The 24,722-nt window shown below is 39.3% G+C and overlaps 1 protein-coding gene across 1 annotated transcript in view; it reads left to right on the forward strand.

The window, feature by feature from the left end:
* Positions 1-23,321, forward strand: part of NRDC (nardilysin convertase) — a 52,478-nt gene extending 29,157 nt beyond the window's left edge. Inside the window, exons 12-31 of the mRNA XM_048498966.1 lie at positions 923-1,043; positions 1,135-1,193; positions 1,376-1,430; positions 5,122-5,226; positions 5,465-5,588; positions 5,956-6,042; positions 8,397-8,516; positions 9,113-9,164; positions 9,657-9,807; positions 9,924-10,051; positions 11,390-11,552; positions 12,767-12,798; positions 13,351-13,489; positions 14,259-14,306; positions 15,058-15,110; positions 15,699-15,782; positions 16,522-16,612; positions 18,591-18,707; positions 22,436-22,521; positions 22,917-23,321. Of these exons, the coding sequence (XP_048354923.1) occupies positions 923-1,043; positions 1,135-1,193; positions 1,376-1,430; positions 5,122-5,226; positions 5,465-5,588; positions 5,956-6,042; positions 8,397-8,516; positions 9,113-9,164; positions 9,657-9,807; positions 9,924-10,051; positions 11,390-11,552; positions 12,767-12,798; positions 13,351-13,489; positions 14,259-14,306; positions 15,058-15,110; positions 15,699-15,782; positions 16,522-16,612; positions 18,591-18,707; positions 22,436-22,468 (1,762 nt within the window). The 3' untranslated portion in view covers positions 22,469-22,521; positions 22,917-23,321. The remainder of the gene's footprint in view (positions 1-922; positions 1,044-1,134; positions 1,194-1,375; positions 1,431-5,121; positions 5,227-5,464; positions 5,589-5,955; positions 6,043-8,396; positions 8,517-9,112; positions 9,165-9,656; positions 9,808-9,923; positions 10,052-11,389; positions 11,553-12,766; positions 12,799-13,350; positions 13,490-14,258; positions 14,307-15,057; positions 15,111-15,698; positions 15,783-16,521; positions 16,613-18,590; positions 18,708-22,435; positions 22,522-22,916) is intronic.
* The last annotated feature ends 1,401 nt before the right edge of the window (positions 23,322-24,722 follow it).

Genomic DNA, 24,722 nt, shown 5'->3' on the forward strand with positions numbered 1-24,722 from the left:
ATCATTGAACTCAGTTGTATTTACTTCTGAGAAAACAGGTATGTGGTTGGGCAGCATGTTAAAGAAACTCAGTTACAAAATACTAATAAGTGTGGGCCCGTGAGACTCATGGGAGGGATCTGAATTCCCCATCCACTTTCTGCCTTGGTCTGTTGGGGTTTTCAGACTCTGTCACCACTGGGCCCACTGCCGCTGCTACCAAATAGGAGGTAGGTGCATTCTCTCTGCATATGCAGAGAACAATCTTTTACTTTGTGTGCAATTAAACCCTCCCTCCCTCAATATAGTTTTAAAAACTTTCAGGTTTTTCTGCAGACCAAGAGGTCCCCCAAGGTTGCAGGAAAATCTATTTAACATCATTGTGTATCCAGTCCACTCACGTAAAGACCTTCTAGAATAATAATACCTTAAACCAGCTCTGAAAAAACAATAAAGGTGCCAATCTCACATACATATGGAGAGAGTTTCACAGTCTAGGGGCAGTAGCTGGAATATCTTGGATCTTTACCAAGCATGTTCTCAGGTATGTGGATTCCTATAGCAGGCTTCAACCAGCAGAACTTTGACAGGTTGAATGGGCAGTAATAGCCCTTTAGATATCCAACACCTTACCCATTTAAGGTTTTCTAGGTAAAAACTAAACTACTGTAGTTGGAATAAGTATTGGCTTTATATGGTCAGTGTTTTCTGTTCTGTATTCTTTTACTGGCATTTGGATTGTTTTTGAAGGCAGCCCCATTATAATATTCCAACTTGGATAGTTACAAAGGCATGTGTGGCTGTGGCCAGATTTGCTTTCTTTAGGAACAATTGAAACTGACCTTTTTATCTTGCAGCTGATTAAAAAATGTATTGGAAATGTGTGTAAAATACTTCCAGTGTCAGCTGATTGTTATGTAAGAAATTGTGTCTTTCCCACCAGATTCTGGGCGCTTGCATTATATGGAGGAAATAATGACACAGGATTTGAACAGAATTCCACATACTCAATTTTCAGTATCTATGTGACTTTGACCGACGAAGGTTACAGGCATTTCTATGAGGTAAATGCAGCTGCAACATGGATTATTTATGACTTTTGCTTATTCCATTTGCCAAAAATTTGCTCACTACCTCCCCCCTTCCTATTTTCAGGTTGCTCATGTTGTATTCCAGTATTTGAAAATGTTGCAGAAAACAGGACCGGTTCAAAGGTACCTAAATTTTTGCAATTTGATTCTAGCTAAGTCTCAGAAGTTATTAATTTCTTATTTCGTTTGTTTAAAAAAAATACATGGAGTGTTATTGTTGCTGAGAAATTAAATGTTCAGAATTTACTTTGTTAATTTCCTGACTAGTATCATTTAATAATGAAGGGAGCCTTTATCACCTACAGAATATGGGAAGAGATCCAGAAGATTGAAGCTAATGAGTTCCGCTATCAAGAACAGGTACATTGTTCCATAAACCTCTGTAAATAGTGGGCATAATGTTTTTAAACTGTTCTGATGGTTTTATATTATAACTTACCCTAAGCTATACTCTAGCCTCATTAAATCTGGAACGTACATATGAGATGAATAAATAGAGAACTGTTCATTGTGTTCTTTACACATTTGTTCAATATGAACTTGGTTTACAGCGTCAAATATGTTCCTTTTTTCGTTTCTTTTTTTCTTGCTGAATTAAAGGTAGAATCCTCTCCCCTTGCGTATATTGTTTTCTAATCAAAACTCAGATTTATTGATCTTTAAGGTTCTGTGCCCCTTTTGAATAACCTATGGCTAATGAATCTCAACTGTTTCTGTTTTATATATTATTTAGGCACATAAGGATGCTCCAGCTACACATTTAGAAATATTTGTCAAGTTACAAAGAAAATGAATTAAAGGAAAATCAAAATATGCATTTACCAACTGAATCCAGATGGGCAACCCCAAAAAACAAAATAGGAATAATTTTCATATTAAAAACTTGAATTTCCCAGGGAATATAACGCGCCCTGCAATACCTGAAAAATTTAATATTGCTTTACTACAAGGTCTAGCCTTCTTCAACATAGGCTTTTGATCAAATGACCAAGTTCAGATTGTGAGAAAAAAAGTATCCCAAGATACATAATTTTTTTCACTTATTGAATTTGAATGCTATCAATAAACCACCAGTATACAGGAGGGTTCCTTTACTGGCAGTAGTTGGCAACTTGTTTAATAACCTCTGGAGCCCAGCATGGGAATGAGACAATAAAACTGCTTCATCTGTATATAATAAGAGTGGACTATCTTGATTAGTTAAGCAAGGATGATGATGGTTTTTACCAAGAAAAGAAAAGCATTTAAATATAAAGTAAACAAAAAAGGAGCTAATAAACATTGTTTCCAAACTGCCTTGCAAATTGGGAAGCTTTTAGACCAGCTGTCCTCAATATTACACTGGACCTGTGCATTCTGGCCGGCATGGAGGTTTTCAATCAGCCACAATAACAATCTAGTAGATTTCCGTAATTTATTCCAGAGTCTGCTTCTGTGAATATTGTCAAACTCTCATCTGAGATCCTGCTTAAAGGACAGCTGGGGCGGTGGAGGGGCGGGGGGATGTATTTCTCTACTCAATGGGAAATAATCGAATAGTGGTTCAAGGTGAAGCATTCCCTTCTTAAACTGATTTGCTCCCACCCAAAACATTGTTCAGACTCCATCCATTCCAATGAAAGATTTGACAAATAAGAAAATTTAATTTCCCTAAACAAGAAAGCAGACTAATTGGGTGATAACATGCCAGATCAGAATGAAACCTGTATAAAAATATAGGATCTATAATGGTCTGCTTCCTAGAATAATATGGGATAACACCACAGGAATTAATCAGACTGAAAAATGAAACTAAAACTTCAGCCCACCAGCATTGGGTTTGGATCCGTAGAGGAGAGAAAACGAAGCAAAATGCTTTACCCACTCTATTTTGCTGTACAGTAAGGAATGTTATAATGAATTAATGATTGACCAAAAGGCAGGTGCATCATTATTGTTAATAGTCTGAATTGGGTGTCTCTAGCCATCACAAGTGTTGTGACAAAGATTTGTAATATTTTTCAAAGACTGAGAATATACCCAGTGGCTCAGAATCATTTTTCTCTTAGAAGTCCCTGACCTTTTGTAAAAGCTCTATTTTAGTCAGTTTACATTCTCTATTAAACAACAGGTTTCAACTTGTTACCCTAGACCCACTAGTCCTTTGGACACTAGGCTTTGTAAATATTGATTCAAAAACCTTGAAAATCTTAAAAAGAAGACTCTGTGGACAATAGAACTAAGAATAATTAAGTCTCATATAATGAAACTTCCTTAGACTTTTGCAAATTACAGACAATTAAATTCCAACAGACCTGGTATGAATGATTGGATGATTGAAATTATAAATGTGAGAAGAGATTATAAACGTGAGAATTTTAGATTTACAAATAAAAAATTGGAAAGTGATCACTACCTAAAAAATTGCCCACTTGCATGTCCTTCACAAACGGGATCACAGTAGTTGCTATAACAAAATAATGTATAGCACTTGCACCTGTCGTTCTAAAGTAAGTATAATCTCTCTTAGAACGAAAGCCTATTGGACCATTAACTGAGATTAAATTTCTTTGTCTGGGCCCATTAATTTTTGTTTTAGGATACTATCATCATGCCCCATTCTAGCATTATAATCACCATCTAAAATGAGTAAGTGGAAAACAAACTGAACACAATTTTGTTTTGCCAAAGTCCAAGACACAGGCAGATAAACCAAAAAAGAACAATAGAGAAATATTAGCAATTTCAAGGTTAATTCCTGATAAAAAGTAATGAGAAGTGACCATTTCAATTATTTTTACACTCAGGGCTGTAGAAACTAGGCAAGCTAGGCCTACTTTCAGCCAACAAATTGCCCTCTTGTAGCAGACAGAAATCAATATATTCCGGGGTGGGTGGGATGTCCTTCAAGGTCCAAATTTCTTGAATTAAAATTGTATCAAAAGTTCTCAAGGGAATTTGAATTTCCTTATATCTAAGTCTGGTAGATCAACCAAATTATTTGTAAAGAGGAAAAAAGTTAATCTGCCAAAAAAAGATTAGATTCTAAAGAAGCAAGAAAGTCTGACATATTTGATGGAAGGATTATTTCTGTAGGCTCTAGAGGGACAGGAAGTATGTGGGCTATAAGCACTAGTATAATAATCAGCCCTGACCTGGATAGCCTAGGTTGGCCTGATCTCATCAGATCTCAGAAGCGAAGCAGGGTGGGATGGGAGACCATCAAGAAATACTAGGGCCATTATGTGGAGGAAGGCAATGGTAAATCACCATTGTTAGTCTCTCACCTTGAAAACCCTACAGGTTGCCATAAATTGGCTGTGACTTGATCGTTCTTTACACACATATATCTTGAGTATTGATCTTTGAGAGAGGGTATATATGTTCAGTTAACTAAAATGAATGGCTGTTTTGCCTTTACAGACAGTAGGCATATGTGGGCAAAGGGATACTTTGGATGGTGCTTTTTCCCTTTGAAGATATATCTTAAAACTCCACAGAGGACAACATGATTTCAGAGTCCTACATAGGATGAATTCAAGTGAACGGTTTATTCCAACATAATTCAGACGGGGTTGCTGTGTGGTTTCCGGACTGTATGGCCGTGTTCCAGCAGCATTCTCTTCTGATGTTTCGCCTGCATCTGTGGCTGGCATCTTCAGAGGATGCCAGCCACAGATGCAGGCGAAATGTCAGGAGAGTGATTCCAGCCGTGAAAGCCTTCGACAATACATCATTCAGACTGTTTTCCTGAATATTGAGCTTGAGTCTAAGGATGGATTTGAACAGTCCCTCCACAGCCCCCATGTATTTATAGTTGCCACATGTTAGAATTGGTTGATTTGGCTGACATGGACAGTACCAGAAAGAGTGACTGCCAGTGATTATTTGAACTGGCTGCTAAGATCTAAAATTCCTTCAAGGAAACTAGTTCCTGGTACATGGCAACTTCAAAGGTCAGTGTATACTAGAGAAAAATTAATGTTTTAATCTACCCGTAGGCTTAAAAAGAAGCAAGGTGAAGAAATTTCCCCCCATTGTTAGTTAGTGAAATGTAATTGTTTGTTTACAGACTGATCCAGTTGAATATGTGGAAAGCCTTTGTGAAGATATGCAGTTGTTTCCAAAAGAGGACATTCTGACAGGAGACCAGCTTCTGTTTGAATACGAGCCAGAGGCAAGTGAACTTCATAAGTCTTGTATTTTGCTAAGAGAGATGAACCTGGTTATTGAAGATGAGAGTTGAGGATATTTTGGATCCCACTGATACCAACTTAAGATCTTGGAAAGCATTTCATTGGGTGGAGGTGGGGTGTGGACGGAGAGTTATAGTCCTTTATGCTCTGTTTTCTAAGGCAGTGATAAAACCCTGTAGTCCTGCATGAAAAGAAAGAAGGCTATTTTTCACTTTGCAGGTAATTGCTGAGGCTCTTAACCAGCTGTGTCCCCAGAAAGCCAACCTCATTCTATTATCTGCTTCCCATGAAGGCCAGTGTCATCTGAAGGAGAAATGGTTTGGCACCCAATACAGCGTTGAAGGTAATTTTGAATCCTGGGAAGTAACTTCAGGTTTAGAGTTGGGATATTTTTCTGGCACAGCAGTGGTATAGAGGGATTGATGTTTCCGTAGTTTGAATCTTACTATCCTTACATGCTGAGGAACCCCTAGACGGTTGAAAGATGGTATTTTAAGCATAGTTAACAAAAGCCTGTGATTTGTACCTCATCTGCAAATGAATCTATTAGATCAGATGAATGGGTGGCTTGCTTCTGCTGCAACAGAGGAGGAGCAATAAGGTATGAGTTGAGAAAGGGGAAGATATTGTTTATACAGTTGCATAGATAAACCTCAGCAGATTCTGTTCTACTATCTACTTCCAATATGCCAATATTCAATTTATTACAGATATAGATGAACACTGGAGTGATATATGGGCTAGTGACTTCGTGTTAAATCCAGACTTGCACTTGCCGGAAGAAAACAGATATATTGGTAAGTAACACATGGTTTGTTATGTTTGTAGGACAAATCTGAGTGTGGTTTGGGTTCCTTTGTCTCAGTGTGGCTAAAGATTCATCTTTTCCTACAGCATTTAGGTGCAGAGATGGCAGGAATAAGTGTTGGATTGATGAGGAAAGTTCAGATCATAAACCTCTTTTGGGTGGATAATTTCTGCCATGGCACTGCTTAGATTATTATTGGTGAAAAGAGTCTATTAAGCCCTTATTTCTTTCAAGAAAAGGCAACATCTTAGTAACAAGTGTTAATATCATCTTGTAATAATCATTCTAAGGTTTCTGGTGTATGTTTTCTGATTATCTTCTTTGGCCTCCATACTCTTGTAAAGCAGCTGAAGCTTGGGAGGATCATTTCTTTACCCCATTTGATATCACCAGGACTCGTAGGACTTTTCCCTTTTCTCTGTCACCATTGATTACTCCTGTCAGTTCCCTGCCAACTTGTGTTCAGATGTCAGAGCAGGACGTAAGAAGTTTAACACAGAGCCCACCAAAGATCCCAGGCCAGATCTTTTTTCCGCAAATGTATTAAAGACTTCCAGATTTGCGGGTGCAGCTTGTAGCAACTTTGTTTATCACAATAAATGATGCCAGCATCATTTCAGAGTCCTGGCTCCCAGCTATTATTGGACTGCTTTATAAGAAGGACTGTTGGGCAGATCCTTCCAACTATCATCCTGTTAGCCTGCTCTCTTCTGTTGGGGAAGACAGGCTTTTGAAGAGGGCTTTCCTTGTTGGATCATTGTCTATCTGGCAGTATTTAGCCTCCTCAGAGGATGTGCTCTGTGAAGGCTTTATGAATTTAAAGGATGTTATGGATTTTGTGCATAGAGAGAGCTTGTGGACTGAATTTGTATGCATCTTGCATTGATTATAAACTATTATATCTGAAACCACAACTGTATACCAGTCCAACTGCCCATGTTCATTGGGCTTCAAGGGACAATTGATAAAGGACATCCCTTTGTCTAGGGTGGATGAAGCAAGGCTGCTTGTTGGTCCCCCTCTTTTTAAACCTTTCTATTAATAAACTTACTGGGACAAAATCAGAGAATTGACGGTGCTGTTCTTTTATCTGGTTCCCTGGTGAATCTGTGTAATTGTGTTTGGAAATTAATTGTAAAAAATCTAAAGTTATGGTTTTCTCAAGATTCCTTCAAATTAAGCATTTCCTTCGAAGGCTGAATACTTGGCCATTTGAACAGGTATCCCAGTTTCACTAGTGTTCCTCTCATGGAAGGTTCATAAACAACTTGCCCTGCTCTCTGCAGCTGGTTCCTCTGTGACTGGTTCTTTTTTTCTTCTGAGAGCCACCTCATTCCTGCAACAATTCAAATTTTGAGGGCTAAGGTGATGTCACAGCTTTTATGTAGGCCAGTCATCTGGATTATCCGAATTGATAGCTTTGATGCTTTGAAGGTTTCCTTTGGAAAATTAATAGAGTTCCCCATTGCATTGGCCTCTATGGTGCTCCAACTGGAATTGGGTGTTGGGTCAGTGGAATGTCAAATTTGGAAGTTGGTTTTCCACCTTTACCTGAAGGTTTTGTTTTCTAAGGAGGCTTCTGATTTTCTTTCTGTGTTGTACTCTGATTCCATATTTTGAGGCTGTCCCCTGCATTTTTGTTATCCGTGGGCCTTCAGGCTGGTAGGCTGTAGAGCTAAGGAGGCCTTCGATTGTCAATTGGTCCTTGCTAGGGCTTATAATAGTATACTGTATGATATTTTTTGATGCTGTGCTCTTTTTTTTAAGCTTACTTTGACAGACTGTGTTCTTATGAATCTAATAATATTGAAATGTTAGTTTGTATCCTTTTAAATTGGTCATTGGTGTCCTCTATGAGAGATCTCTGGATTCCCCCAATAACAACTTCTGATTCTTCTTGCACTTCCCCTGCTCTTCAGCTTTTCAGTATTGTTTTTATTGTAATGCTGGCTTTGGCAAAAATTTTGGCCGCAGTGGTTTCAATGGAAAGGTGGAACTATAATATGGTATTGAAGCGATTTCTGTTTTCCAAGACTTTTGGTTCATTGGATTATATTCAATAAAAAATAAAAACGTACAATACAAGGCACTTTCAGAATAATATACATAGGGATAAAATGGCATCACTGATCTTGGCTCCTGAGCTTCTAAATGATGCTTGGAAAGCCACCAGATCTGCAGCAGGTTGTAAGCAACCACTGTGGCAGAACCAGCTGTTATCTTTGCAGTTGTGTCTGGATACTTCTTACTGAGCTGACTAGATCATTTATTTCAGAGAGATGTGTATTTTGTTTATTGCTTATAGATCTGCAATATTAATTTCATTTGCATTTGCCATTTTAGCAACAGATTTTGCTTTGAAGGCCCCCGACTGTCCACAGACAGAATATCCAGTCAGTATACTAAGTACCCAACACGGTTGTTTGTGGTATAAGAAGGATGATAAATTCAAAATCCCTAAAGGTAAACAGTCATATGTATATCTTTATACAATTTAATACATTTCTTGCCAATACAAAAGTGGGCATATGTTTCTCATATAATCTTACATGAAGTTACTGGTTTTTATTTTATTTTAATTGATAAATTCATCCTTGTTCTAGTATCCTGTGCTGTATTCAGCTACAGGTTTTAAAATGCTGTTGTACATCTGTTAGTCACTAATGGGCCACCATTCAGTTTTCTAGCTTCAGTGGTGGGGGTTTTTTGCTGAACACATGTTGTATTGGTAGAATAGATGTAATTAAATTACATCTCCATTCTTCTTGAGAATGATATTTTCATTCTTCTTCATGGCCTGAAATGTGGGCTTTAAAAAACATTAAATAGCATGTCATACATAGCTGGCCCATGTAGGTATGAAAGTTTTAGAAATAAAAGACTAGGTCACTAGTAGTATTTCTGTTGTCATCCAGACATTGTATTTGAGCTTGGAGGAAACTCCTTAATCTCTAGCCATCACTTGTTCAGTGTGTGGGTGTGAAGGTCTCAATAACAAATAATTACGTGAAGGAAGTTCCTTATTGATTGCTGTTGCTCATTAAAATAATTTATTTCAGCTTATATCTATTTCCATCTAATCTCGCCACTGATCCAACAGTCTGCCGAGAAGTAAGGAGCAAAGTCTTTTTTTCCTATTCTTGATAAACATTTTCCCTGCAACAAAAGCATTTAAATGTGTCTAACTGCTAATGAATTCTGTGCACTGTGTTAAGCCTTTAAATAACTCACTATGTTTCAGATTTCTGTAGAATTCCTGGGATCCTTACCACTGATTTAAAAGAGGTTGTAAGTGGGGGTGGTGAAGTGCCATTTCATTTGTCGTCTAAGCATTGTGTTTTGTCCTGAGAGGGTACTCCTTGAATAATAATATAAGCAGTGGATTGTCAAGTAAAATAGTAGTTGTCATCATTGACATTTGAAATACCCAAGACTCCCTATGTTGTGTTTCCTATGCAGTTCATGGTCTGCAAGAGTCTAATATTGTATAAAGATACTGATTTAAAGAATGAAACATGTTCTGAACTTAATCCTTGTTATTGTAAACATTTCTTTCAAATTTTACCTATTCTGTTTCCCACCATCACAAATTATTGTGTGCAGCGTAGTGCTTTTTGATACATTTGTGAACATCTTTGCACACAACCTCGCTGAACCTGCTTATGAAGCAGATGTTGCTGAGTTGGAATACAAGCTAGTAGTAGGAGAGCATGGATTGATCATTCGTGTGAAAGGATTCAATCATAAGCTACCTGTAAGTACTAAAAGTATTTTAACCTTTAGGTTCCTGTGTATAAAAGTAATTACAACTCTGCTCCATCAGAATACTGAGAATTTTCTTTAGACTTTTAGCTGTTGTTTCTATTTTAGCTTCTGTTTCAACTCATCATCGACCACTTAGCTGACTTCACTTTTGCCCCAGAGGTTTTTGAGATGATAACTGAGCAGCTGAAAAAGAGTTACTTCAACATCCTCATCAAACCAGAGCCATTGGCCAAGTGAGTGACTGGAGTCCAATGAAACAGTGATATATCTCTGGGCTGAGGGAGCAACTGTGTAAGCTTGGGTATACTGTATAGAAGGAAAACCCACACTGTGTGTTCAGAATGGAAACGTGGATTAGTGGGCTTGCCTTACTTTTATTGTGCAGTCCAAAGGAGTGGTACTGAAGCTGCACTGGAGGAGGTGTTGGCTCCCGTGCCATCAGCGTTCAGCAAACTGGCATTGATGCCCGTTCCAAGGGATTTACCTCATCGGCCAGCTGCCGCAACAGCCAAATCCAGAAGCTGACCCCTGTGGCAGCTGGCCACTGCTGCAAATGCCTGCGCTGGCATGGAGGGAGTATTCCAGGGGCAGAACTGGCTTTAGTTGGCTCCCAAAGGACTTTTGGCAGCCTTTGAAAAAAGGTGTGCATGGTGATTCAAACACAATGTGCAGGTCACTGCAGTCCTTCACTTAAGAGTTGTCTGGAAAATAGACTGTGCAAAGTAGACATTAGAGCAGATTTGCTTTATGTAACTTAGTAAAATTGGTTTCCTGTCATATTTGATTGTTGATCTCCCTCATTCCCTTGCTGAGAAATACTAAGGAATAGAACGGTCCCATTCTTCCTCCCAAATTGGCTCTTATTTAGTCTTGCTTTTGCCACTGAAGCATATTCCAGTAGCAGAGGACTGTGTGTGGATAAGGAAGGCCTGAATAAGGAAAGGAGACTTAATTGGTGTTAGCTGAGGTAAACTAGCACTACTTATGTCCTTCTGACAACTCAAAGTACAGCCAATGCCTCCTCCCAGGGGTTGCTCCAAAACACTCATACGGGAGGAGTAAGAGTGAGGCTCAAAGTAGAGGGCTTCCTGACCCCAAATCCCTCTTCTTAACAGTAGCTCCCAGCTTTCCTCTCTAAAGTTATCAAGGGGAACTGACATCAACTTCACCATCCTCAGTTACTTCAAGGCTGAAGGAATCTTGGGATTAGTTTTTCCCCAGAGGGGGGAGGGAGGTAAATAATGGCACTTACTAGCCACATTGCTCTGACAGTTGTCATCTTATTAATGTTGCAGAGTCCCAGCCTTGTTGTGGTGTGCAAGACTCTTAGTGATAGTTACAGTTTGTTACAGAATTGTTACAGAATTAAAGGTATGGCTGATCTATATTGTGAGCAGATTGTGGTCTTGGATTAAGAAAATGAAAAAGACAAGAGAACAGTCACAGTGCGAATGGATGGAGTTGCCCACATGTAGTGGACTTTTGAACTGAGATTACAGCATGCAAGAGCAGCTTCAAAGCAATTGCTTTCAGTTAACTGGCATTCATCGACATTTCTCTCTTTTCTATAGAGATATACGCCTCTTAATACTGGAACATGGCAGGTGGTCTATGACGGACAAATATGAGACTCTAATGAAGGGCCTTTCCATTGATTCTCTCTTGTTGTTTGTGAAGGCTTTCAAGTCTCAACTCTTTGCAGAGGGCCTTGTCCAAGGAAATTTCACAAGCAGTGTGAGTGCAATTCTGATCTCAGTTTCATTTGTCCCTTAGAGCTATCCTTCTGACAAAATATATATTCATGATATATACTCGTGAACCTACAAACAGTTTTCCTAGTCAGGATAGCCATGCTGGGGACCCTATTTGGGAGGAAAGATAGCTTAAAATGTTTTAACTAATAATATTTAAAACATTGCAGTCTGCAAATTTTTTGACAATTTTAACTTCCATATTAGCTTACACTTGCTCAGAACATCTAATCAGAAAAGTGTATGTCAGCAGGCTGTCTAATCCTAAATATAGGAGTCCTATTGTACACCTTCAGGGAGATGCACTGGCTACAGCTGATTCCCAAAAGAAGAAGAAGAGTTTGGATTTATATCCCCCCTTTCTCTCCTGCAGGAGACTCAAAAGGGGCTTACAATCTCCTTTCCCTTCCCCCCTCACAACAAACACCCTGTGAGGTGGGTGAGGCTGAGAGAGCTCCGAAGAGCTGTGATTAGCCCAAGGTCACCCAGCTGGCATGTGTGGGAGTGCACAGGCTAATCTGAATTCCCACAGACTGTGCGTTCGGGATTGGAATTGAAATGGGTATGCAGTGTTAGTGTATTCATGTTCCACTCAGTTACACTTGCACATGTAAAAGATGTGTTTAAACATCATTTCTCTCATGTGGATGAGCCACAGGGAGTGGGAAATGGTTTTTCCACTGCATTCAGGCAGTGACTAATGTCTAAACTTGACCATTAGGCTTCCTGTATTGCTAATCTAACATATTTCTGGTTTGTTGCTTTAGAACCATCTTCGTTCCAGTTATGTATTTGTGGGAAAAGCAGTAATCGTATTTTCTTTTCTTTTTATTTTAAAACTTCCCACCTTGTCTTTCTGCACAAAGTCCCTAAGGACTTTGCACTGTGTTGCATCTGTGCTCTTGAGGCTTTGGGGCAAAACTCCTGCTGTAGTGCTAGGAAACACCTTAAATTTTAAAATGTGCCCTTAATTTGGGTTACAAAATAAATTAAGAGTTTAAGATGTAGCCTTTTGGGGAGTACTGGGTGTGGGCCCGTCCACTGGGGTGGGTGTTCTGGATGGTTCCTGCACAGAGAGCTTGATTAATATCTGCTACAAGCTCCTTGTGTCCTGCTTGCTGTTTTACTTCCTCATAATAGAATGCTGTGGTGTTATGTGAAGTCAGGCATTTTTTCTCTGCTTTTGTTTGTTTTTAGGAATCAAAAGAATTTCTGAATTATGTTGTTGAGTGAGTATATTCATCCTTTGCACTGGGAAATGTTTAAGACTACAAATCTGACTAGCTCTTGACAAGAAGTTTCTCTTCCTAAAATTAAATACAATTGTGCTCTTGTATGTGATGCAGGACTTTTGTCTGTGGCATTATTGTGTATTTTTACTTTTAGTTAAAGTGGCACAGTCTGAAACTGGCATTGTTTGCAGACATCTTGTGAACCAAGATGACACCATTGATGTTGGCCTGCCAAATGTTTTCAGAAAAATTTCTGATTAGCCAAGTCAAGAAAGTTCTGATTGGTTGTACTGATTAAAATAGTGCTGCATTAGCAGCAGTTTCCATCAAAGGTGGTTTTATTCTCTGTTTCATTCTTCTTCCCTGGTATATTTTAAATTACCTGCCCACCCCCACCCCTGCCAGCTGCCCCCAACACACACATTTGGACGACTTCTGGGTATGTGGCTGGCTCTGCCTCCAGTGACAGCCATTTTGTGGTTGTGCCCCTCACCTAGAGCTTAAGGAGTGCATTGGTAGGTGACACTCTCATCTTTGAACTCCTTTCAGAAAACTGCAGTTCCTTCCTCAAGTACACCCATGTCCAGTACAGTTCCAAGTGGTGGACTTGCCAAGTGCTCATCTGCTGTGCAAAGTGAAAACTCTTAACAAAGGAGATTCAAATTCAGAAGTGACAGTCTATTACCAGGTAGTGTGGATCTAAAGAGAATGTATATTTATCATTTCAGGATGTTTCAGTTGCTCATTGTTAGTATCTTTCTCATTGTTAGTGTGATTTGGAGAAGTTATTTTAAATATTCCTTATATAAAGCTGATAAGATTGGGGAGAAGATGACTCCAAACCTTTTTCTTAGCATAACAGTTTTGTGTATGAAGGATTTTTTTTCCATGGGACAGTCAAGTATGCCTCTCTTCCTTTTTTCTCCTACACAGAGATTCAGCTTACATTTTATAAAAGTATAGTCCAATAATAATGATGTAGGCCTGTCTTTTCACCTTAAACAAAACTGCCATCCAACCCTACATGGAAAAAAAAGAGACTAGCATTAACTTGAGAGCTGTCATTTAATGATCAAGCACATGGCAGTTTTAGCCACATGAAAGGGATAAGGCAGCTGCTTGCAGAGTAAGCATCCAAGAGGGGGCTCAGGCTCAAGAGACTCTTCTTAACTGGTCAGTCAGAATCTAGTGGCAAACATCTCTTCACACCATAGAGCTACGATGTGTTCACCTGTTTCTATCCTGCACATCCTGATAATTTTCAGGTACAGGTGGGCAGCTGGAAGTGCTGTATATCTTTCTGTAATGGACTTCAGTACATGTATATCCTGTTTTTCTTGTCACAGAACTTGAGATGGCATAGATCAGGTTTAGGGACAGTAAACAATTTCAGCATCTAGAGCTGTTAGTGAAAATGCACAGACTTTGCAATGAATAGGTTTTGGTTTTTGTTTTAGTCTGGAGCCAGGAGTTTAAGAGAATATTCTCTCATGGAACTGCTTGTGGTAAGTTTAGATTGCTCTCATAAAACAAGTATATTTGTTTTTTTCTGTACAGTCATAATAGTAATGATTAAAACACTTGAATGTTGATTCAGTTAGGCAATACTGATGGACATGGCATAAAATAATCTATGAAATATCATATTCTGGGAGTTTGTGAGAAAAATTCCACTAGGGTAATGGATGATCTGGAAACAAGAGGGCATTGGGCACAGCAACTGGTCATTGTGCAGGATTCAGACATTGTACCTATTGTCCTTTTGACGACCCATCTTAAGGGGGTTTCTGCATAAGGTAATATTCATTTATTTGTACACTGTCTCAAGGTTATGTCTCAAGGAGATTTTTAATAGATAATTATTCCTATTTGATCCAATCCTGTGATTTTCAGGGAATCAACTAGTATGTATGGTAATGTGCTAACTTGCATAAATTACTATACGAAATAGACACAATACTTTGTCAAGTAGTGCAATATTTCATGAAGACTGGACAGTAAAGCTTCCTGTGACTTTTGAATGGTGTTGGAATAAGCCGTTGTACAGATCAAAATAATGGAGGGTACTTGGGCAAGTATTTTATATCTGAGGATTAACAGGAGGTTCTTATAAGGCCTGCCTCAGAAAAACATATTACTTGTAAGAAAAATTATTTATCCTGAGCCTTTGGGAGTACAGTGGGTTAAAGATCAAATCCCCCTTCCCTCCCCCTGAAGCACAGAGAGTTTCTTGATTAAAATCCTGCTGAATTTCAGATGTACATGGAAGAGCCTTGTTTTGACTTTCTGCGAACCAAGCAAACCTTAGGGTAAGTTCCCATTCAGTTGCCCTACTAGAAGTTAAAAAAAAATCCTGTGTACTCTTTAATGTGGAAGCTCCTTATTAGCAAGCACTCATAGAATTCACATGCTACTTTCATCACTCTTATTATCTTATCAGAACTTCTGAAATAGTTAGGTGATCTGGGGTTTTTTGGAGTGTTGTAGGGTTTCCGAGCTGTATGGCCGTGTTCCAGTCGCATTTTCTCATGATGTTTCGCCTGCATCTGTGGCTGGCATCTTCAGAGGATCAGTGATTCTGGCCGTGAAAGCCTTCGACAATACATTGAACATCTCTATAGGGAGAAATTGTTCCAAGACACATGGAGGTGGGGGGTGGGGTTGACCTTATCCAGGAAATGGAAACAGTGTTTTCTGATTGAAAATTTTTTAAGGATATCTGTACACATAATCTTCATCTGATGCATTTCTTGATGGAAAGGACAAGTTTTATATCAGCAGACCACTGAGAATCTGGATGAAAATAGGCATTCTTAGCCAATAGCATCAACATAAAAATCGTTCAGAACTTCAGTGCGGTGCTTATGAAGTGATCTCTTTTCTCTCTTGGTTTTTAGATACCATGTGTATCCAACTTGCAGGAATACATCTGGGATTCTTGGCTTCTCTGTTACTGTGGCTACACAGGCAACCAAATACAAGTGAGTTATATGTTTTAAATTTTTTATTGAAAAAAGTCAGTGCTTCCATCATGGGAACCTATAAACTTAGTTGTTCTTCAGTGATGATCCAGCATGTTCCATGAAGATAATGTTAACTCATCCTCCTAAGTATACATCCAGAATATTTTCCTATGTTGTCTGTTCCTATGTATCTTCTTCTGTAGTCAGCCATTGGTTCCTAATAGTTTGATACTAAAGAAGATTAATAGTTAAGTCATATGCAGCTACTCCACTGAAGTCAATTAGACTTAGACTGGAATAACATTGCACAGGATTTCACTAAGTATCTGCTTGTGCATTTACATAGTAACTTATGAAACAGGATACCATATAGGTGGAGACTGATGTTCTTTCTGCACATCAGTATGAAAAACTGGCTTTTCTAGCAGGCACAAAATAATAGCCTTTGTACTACCGGAAGAGATTTGGAAGTGGTATGTTAGTGAGTTCATTTAATTTGTTGGTAAAGTGCTGTTCTTAGTTGCATGGAGACTTACAGATTAAAGGCTGCAACTCAGTTTTCTCTTGTAGAGTAAATTCTATATATTTCTACTTTAAAGTAGATGCCTGATTATGATAAAATTGTCTTCAGAGGTAACCTTTTTTACTCATGAGTACTTTGTCCTAACAGACATATTTTAGAAATCAAACGGCTGTTTTAAACCCTAGACAATTGCAGCAATAAGAAGTAAAAATGTAATTCATTTGCTTTTTCCAGTTCTGAACTAGTGGATAGGAAGATAGAAGAATTTCTTCTATGCTTTGAGGAGAAACTCAAGCAATTGACAGAAGAAGCTTTCAACACACAGGTAAGGGAATTTAAAAGAAGAGTTGGTTTATATATCCCACTTTTTTCTACCTTTAAGGAGTCTCAAAGCGGCTGACAATTGCCTTCCCTTTCCCTCCCCACAGTAGAAACCTTGGCCCTTTCCAGTTCACCAGATTAAAGTCTGCCACTCATGTGGAGGAGTGGGGAATCAAACTCTGTTCTTCAGAATAGAATCTGCAGCTCTTAACTACTATGCTGTGCCGATGATACTTTTATTATTAGTATATTGGAACTGTGTGATGTATGCCTGTGAATTAAGACAAATATGATTAAATCACCGGTTTTACTTCCTGAGACCAGTAATTTCCCAGCCTTTGATTTGTGTGAACATTCATGGACACTAAAATTGCATGGTGTGGTTTTTAGAGTCAGTCTCATAGAGGTGAGAGAATTTACATAGATTGTTTATGTACTGTGCTTGAAAACTTAGGAACTCCTTCTGCCAGTCACTATAAAGGATGCTATAGGAACAGTACTGTAGTTGGAGTGCTGGGAATAAAAGCACACATTAGCTACTGTCCCCTCTACCAACATCTCAGCCCAAGTGATATTTGTTACTGGAGTCTCACTCCAGAGCTTAGTTGAGAGGAAGTCACTCATTCATTGGAGGCATCATATTCTTGTTTCTGTGCAGATGTCAGAGATATTAGGTAGCAGTTTGCAACTTGAAACAGCCACAGCACCTCTTCTTGAGCTGAGTAAGGGAGGAGTGCTGTGAGGACATACCACAAGGTCTGATTGTTGGTACCTAAAAGAGTCTCCTTAATATGCGATTTCCCTTAGTAGCCAACTAGACCAGGGGTAGGGAACCTGCGGCTCTCCAGATGTTCAGGAACTACAATTCCCATGAGCCCTTACCAGCATGGCCAATTGGCCATGCTCGAGCCAAGCGACTGATGAGGTGTGGTCCCTGGAAGTCCCGTGAGCTTAGACGGATCTTTGAGAGTTAATGAGCAGAGCATGCAGGCCAAACTTCTTCATTACCAATCAGTACACAGGGATATACCATCTCTGAGTATGAAGCTGCTTGTAGCTAAAGAACACTGCACTCAGCAAAAAATATCCGGCTGTCCTGAAACAGACCTGGAGCTTTTTTTGTCGCTGGCCATGTCCTGGTGGAATGCTCTTTCGAGTGAGGCCTAGGCCCTGTGGGATTTACTTCAATGCAGAGCCTGCAAGAGAGAGATATTCTGCCAGGACTATGGCTGAAAGCAGCAGCAGTGCCCATCTTAGCTGGCCTTCTCCTCTTCTCCCTTTTTTCATCTCCTGTGCCTTTTTAAAATTTTATTTTTAGGAATTCCCTATTGTCCTTTCTTGATTTACTTCATATTGGTTTTGGGGCACTGAGAAACTGAAAGTATACCCAATAACACTTGAGTCTGGTTGTATAATGTCATTTGATTTTATTACTGTAAAACTGATAGTTGTGAGGCATTCTAAGCCCATTTTGACAAGGGGAGGATGGTCTATAACTCCAGTAAACAAACCGACAGATAAATAAATACAGATGTCCATCTGTTGTTCCATCTTATGCTAGATGCTACTGTGCAATGCTGTAAGTGCAGTCTAAATGGAAAAACTGAGAACGTGTGATGTTTTAACCCTTTACTGGAGCCAGTACTGTTTACATGTTGTACAAAACTCTCATTTGGTTTTTACTTGGGATTGTAGCCTTTTCTTTCACATGTATGTTTTGAGTCCCTTCTTTAGTTCCTCTGTTATATTAAACCATATTTTAAACTTACATTGAAACTATGCAAACATGTTGCATGCAAGCTAGAATTTGAAACCAGAGTTTGTCGTTTGCATTCCAGTTTGCAAATTATAGTTTACTGCAGGTTGAAGAAATTGGAGCATAAGCTCCAGAGATATGCTTATGTCATATCTACCTGTGGTTTCATATTATGAATGAAATAGCTCAATGGCAGACAATGACAAAATATATTTTCTTCCCTCAGGTCACAGCTCTTATTAAATTAAAAGAATGTGAAGATTCACATCTGGGTGAGGAAGTAAACAGGAACTGGACAGAAGTCATTACTCAGCAGTATCTGTTTGACAGACTAGTGCGGGAGGTAAGCATGTGGAAATGGCAACACCAAATTCTGTGTCCTGAGTTTTAAGTCTTAATATCACAGAAGCTTTAGTACAGGCCACCAACATGGTTCCTGTGGGTGCCAGGATGTCCACCGATTGTTTTTAAATAGCACCAGGTTAGGCATTTGCCAAGCAAAGCTTTGAATTGGTCTGGAGATTTGATTGACTGTGCAGATTTTTAAAAATGTTCCTTTGGTGGCACTCCACCAGACCAAAAGAATCTTTATCATGTGACTGAAAGTAAGATGCAGCAGCCATTTTGTAGCTATACGCACTATGCTGTATCAGAATTCCAAATGAGCCATAGATTCAAAAAAGTTGGGGACTGTCACTCAAGAAATATAAAATGTGAGCCCTGGAAACTACATAATTGAGCATCTATTTCACTAACTTCTGAAACTCTTTGACTATGATAGAAGGATAAGGGAACAAAATAATGTCACGTTAATCAATATAAGATAGATTGAACAAAAAAAAAATAGTACTCAGCCTATATACTGGCCAGTATAGGCTATGTCAGATCTACACAGGTAAAATGGCTTTATAAATTAAGATTAATTTGTTGCTAGCTTTTAGGGTACATTTCTCTTGAACAAAGTATTGGCCCAAAAGTTATGTGTGCACCATAAGTCAATCTTTGTCATGCTTCCCAGTTAAGGTGATTTGGATGTTATGCCTCTGTTGACACCCCCAAGACTGCATTAGCTTTTTTGTTGGTGCAGCATACTGACTGCTCATGTGGAGCGTACAGTCCACCTGTACTGTTAGATCTTGTTTATAGTGTTATCCAGAAGTGTATCCCCCATGCAGTACATGTGCTTCTCATTTTTGTTTTGATGTAGAACTCTGCACATATTCTTGTTGAATTGTAGCCTGTTCACATCTACCCAGTGTGTTCAGATGTGGTTGAATTCTGTATCTTCTGGGGTGTTTGCTAATCCTCTAATTTGATGTTATCTTCACATTTAATGAGTAGTTCTTCCACACCCTCATCCAGATAATTTATGAAAATATTGAGAAGTACCAGGCCCACAAACGAAAGTTCAATGCAGTTCAATGTAGCAAAATGTAAAGTGATGCACATAGGGGCAAAAAATCCAAACTTCACATACACGCTACAGGGGTCAGTGCTATCAGTCACAGACCAGGAAAGGGATTTGGGCGTCTTAGTTGATAGTTCCATGGGAATGTCAACTCAATGCATGGCAGCTGTGAAAAAGGCAAACTCTATGCTGGGAATAATTAGGAAAGGAGTTGATAAAAAAAACTGCAAGGATTGTCATGCCCTTATATAAAGCAGTGGTGCGACCGCACTTGGAGTACTGTGTTCAGTTCTGGTAATACACATCTCAAAAAGGATATCGAAGAGATAGAAAAAGTGCAGAGAGAAAGGAGACGCGAGGATGATTGAAGAGTTGGAGCGCCTTCCTTATGAGGAGAGGCTGCAGCGTTTGGGACTCTTTAGTTTGGAGAGGAGGCGTATGAGGGGGGGATATGATTGAAGTCTATAAAATTATGCATGGGTTAGAAAATGCTGACAGAAATTTTTTCTCTCTTTCTCACCCAATACTAGAACCAGGGGCATTCATTAGCAGAAAATGCTGGGGGGAAGAATTAGGACTAATAAAGGAAACACTTCTTCCTGCATAGCGTGTGATCGATTATTTGGAATAATAACACTGCCACAGGGAGGTGGTGATGGCCACTAACCTGGATAGCTTTAAAAGGGCTTGGACAGATTTATGGAGGAGGAGGTCGATCTATGGCTACCCATCTTGTTCCTCCTTGATCTGAGATTACCCAAATGTCTTAGCAAACCAGGTGCTCAGGAGCAGCAGCAGCAGAAGGCCATTGCTTTCACATCCTGCATGTGAGCTCCCAAAGGCACCTGGTGGGCCACTGCGATTAGCAGAATGCTGGACTAGATGGACTCTGGTCTGATCCAGCAGGTCTGATCCAACTTATGTTCTTATGACCCCTCTGACACTCCACTGGACACCTCCTTCCAATCAGATGAAATGCCATGGACAACTACTCTTTGGATGTGATTCTCCAATAATTTCCCTATCCACTTAACTATCCAGTCCTCCAGGTTACCCATCAGAACATCATGGGCAACTCTGTCAAAAGCTTTAGTGAAATCTAGTAAACCAACATCAACAGCAATCCCATGATCTAGTAAGCACATTACTCAAAGGAGGAAACCAGCTTGGTCTGGCAGGACCTGTTAAATTGACTGTGCTGGGTCACCAAGTTGTTCCTTCAAGTACTTTAAAATCCCTTTAAAATCTGGTCCAGTGTCTTCCCTGGATCAGAAGTCAGTCTGACCGGTCTGAAGTTTCCTGGGTCAGCCCTTCTCCCTTTTTTGAAGACTGAGATAAAATTCACTCTCCTCCAGTCTTGTGGTACATCTCCTGTCCTCTAGGTCTGGAAGATGATGGACAAAGGCTCTGCAAGCTTTCTAGAAAGTTCTTGGATGCACACCATCTGGCCTGGGGGATCTGTGCTCATCCAGTGCAGCCAAGTACCTCCCAACAATCTCTCTATCCTTGTCAACCAACAGCCCAGATGCCAGCCTTGCCTACAACCATTTCTGAACGAGCCTGTTCTTTTCTTCAGGGAAAAAAAGCTGAGGCTAGATAGGATAGGTAGAAAGTAGAAGTATTTCACGCATGTCACAGTTTCTCCTATTGCCTCTTTTACCTTGTGTTTGTTCCTCTCATGTCTGAAAAAAGCTTTTCTTATTGCAGCAAGCCTTCCTGTGAGCGTTGGCCTCTCTGATGGCTGACCTACAGTGTCTAGCAACCCTCAGATGCTCTTCTTTAGAGATCCTTCCCTCCATTTCTTGAATGTTTCTTTTTTTTCTTCCTAAACTTATCAAGGAGTTCACTATTTATCTACACTGGCTTCTTGGATCCCCTACTATGATTACAAGTTTGAGCTTGTAAGAGGTCTTCTTTTAAAATAGCCTACTATCACTTGCTCCTTTCCCTCCCATCATTCTTGCCCAAGGAATTTTTTTCATTACACACCAGAGTTCATTAAAGTCTGCCATGTTAAAAATCTAACACATATATCTGGTTACAAATGTCCTTCGTCCCCCACAACCAGAGGAATTTTTGGAGGACTTGGCCATTTCCCCCCAAATTCTCCTCTACCTTCACCCCATCTACCAATTTTTGCCTTTTGATTAGGGGTCATTGAGAAACTTTGCTTGTCAGGTTGTTACAAGTTTTATTACTGTCAATATCTGAAATAGAGGACTAGTTCCCACCTTTTTGTGTCATCTATTTGTTGCTGGTCTGCCCTACTAGTGGGTTATCATACTGTCAGTAAATGTAATCATGCTATAGAATCCTGTTGCTTATCCCCAGTTTGATTTTCTGACTAGTGTCATCTAGTTGTTCTTGTGTGGAGTCTGTACAGCCTTCTCTGGATTCTTGTAGGCAGCTGTAATTCAAGATCCGGTTTCATCTAAGACAAATTCCCATTTGCACTGAAGCTGTTCCCTTTGGCAAACTGTTGAGAAAATCTATATCCTTTTCTCAGAAACATATTTTAAACAGGGCTATTGCTGCAAGTGATATTATTTGAAGTCAAACTAATCATTCTCATAGTTTATACATTAAGGGGAATAAATTGGGAGCCAATTCACATATTACTGGCATTTGATTTCTCAACTGCAAAGTAATACTTTTGTTTTTAGATTGAGCTCAAATCGCTTCAGTCAAGAACCTAGTTGATTGGTTTCAAGTACACAGAGGCAAAGAGAGGAAAATACTGAGTGTACATGTGAGTATTTGTGGAAGATGATGTACTTTTTTGAAAAATATATTTAGCTTAAATTTCTATGTTGATTTCATTACCTTTGAACCTGAGCCTAACTTTTGTTCCTGTATTATAGAAATATTCAGGTCTGACAAATTGCAGCTTAAGATAATTTCATGCCGTCACTACTATCTTAAGTAGACTTATACTCTTCTAAATTAAGGAGCTTAGAAGAATGTAAATCTTTTTAGGGTTGCATTGTTAAAGGGGGGAAACTTTGAAATATGTGCAGTAGGGAAAAATCCATTAGTAGTATTAATCTGTATCATAACTTAGTTTATAAATGTGGAATAGTAGAGGCAGAAACCAGTTTACTACAAAGGCGACATCTTGGTGACCTTGATGTTTTGACATTGCAGGTGATTGGATATGGAAAACATGAAGGAGATGCAGACACTTCAACTTCCTCAAATGTTCACAGTCCCTCATGCAGTGAAATACCTCAACTTTCTTTCTTGGATGCTTCTTCTTTGATTAATGTCACTTGTATCAAGGACATCAAAATGTATACATCAACTCTCAATGTTCTTCCCTATCATAAGATATTAAAATAACTTCTCTGGCTGCCACAGTAGGTGTAGTACAGCTTTGCTTCACTACAGCATACTTGGAGTGGTTCAGCAAAACATCTTTTTAAAAACTAACTACTGCCTTAAATAATGTCAAACTAGGTTTCTGTTTTATTATAAATGATCTTAATTTGCCATGCTTTCTAAAAAAACATGTAACTAAATACTTGCTATATTAAATAGAATCAAACACAAGCATCTTTTTGAAGTAATAAGGTATGCATAAGCAGGAATGGGGTTTTTTGTGAACAGTAGAAAGATGTAACTGTAGAGGATTAAAAACCTGCATAAAAACTAAATCTCCCAGTAACTCTGACTGGGGTGGGTATATCTGTGAACAAGGCGTATGCAGGCCTCAGCTTATTCATATGGGCTATTGCAGATTAAGACAGCTTTTTAAACTGTATCTCAACTACTGACCAGAAAATGCTACTGGACTAAAAAAAGATAAGCTATCTATGTAATAGTTTATAGCTGAGAACATTACTGGTGATAGTATGTCTGAGATTACAGAAATCATCTGCATGAGCAAGTTCAATATAAGTGCTCCAAGAGGTATCATGTGCAATAAATTAAGAGTTGTTGATCTATTTTGCTGTATAGGTAGTTATAAAACAATATCTTTCAGTGTAATGGGGCTCTTGAAAAGAAATATACCTCTTAATTGCTTTGGCCCTCATGGTTATAGTTTTTTGTATCTTTGAACTCCATGTGTTTTATTTGCTAGAACAGGTATTCAAATATAGATTTGAATGTCACTTTCAACAGGCCTTCCACTGAAATTCACAGCTACCTACTTGTGCATCCCCATTTCTGCAGCCTTTTACTTTTCTGCTTGGAGAAGAATTGGAGCAATCAGAATACCCTTAGTCATTCTATGTAGTCAGATAACAATAATCAGATCTAAGGTCTTCTTTGCAAAGAGGTGTGTACTCCTAACCAGCTTTCACAGGACAGGTCTATCAGCATACATCAGCCATATTTCTGCCCACAATAGCGAAATCAGCCAAATGTGATGATACTTAAACCTGGTGATTGAAGTTGTGAAAGAGAAAGAGATCATTCTACAAGCTTGAAAAAGTCCCCAAGTGTGCAGGAAAATGTGACGGGGACAGATCTCTGGAGTTTATTTGTAATTCTGAGAGATTGGAGGTTGGCAAACTCAGGCCTGGAAGAATCCTCTGGGTGACTTGATACCATCATGATACCAGGGAGAGGGGCATACGGGGTGAGGTGAATTCTCAGAGATGCCTCCCCATGAGTCCTTCAAGATTCCCTACCAAAGAAATGGGCCAGCACCACACAACTAGGTCATGGTTTTCCTAGGTAGAGGGTACTGGTGGGAGGCTTAAGACAAAGAGGCAGATAATGGTAGGTTGGCTGTTGGGTGAGAAGGAGATAGGGCTGCCAACTCTAGGTTAGGAAATTCCTAGCAATTTGAAGGGATCAGCCTGGGTAGGGTCGGGCTCCTTAGAGAACTATAATGCCATAGATGCAATTTCCTTCACAGGAGCTAGCATTGCCAACCTCCAGGTAGGGGCCAGAAAATTCACCCAGAATTACAGCTGCTCTTCAGCTGAATGAGATCAGCCACCC

The sequence above is a fragment of the Sphaerodactylus townsendi genome, linkage group LG05, assembly GCF_021028975.2.
Source record: "Sphaerodactylus townsendi isolate TG3544 linkage group LG05, MPM_Stown_v2.3, whole genome shotgun sequence".
NCBI lineage: Eukaryota > Metazoa > Chordata > Lepidosauria > Squamata > Sphaerodactylidae > Sphaerodactylus > Sphaerodactylus townsendi.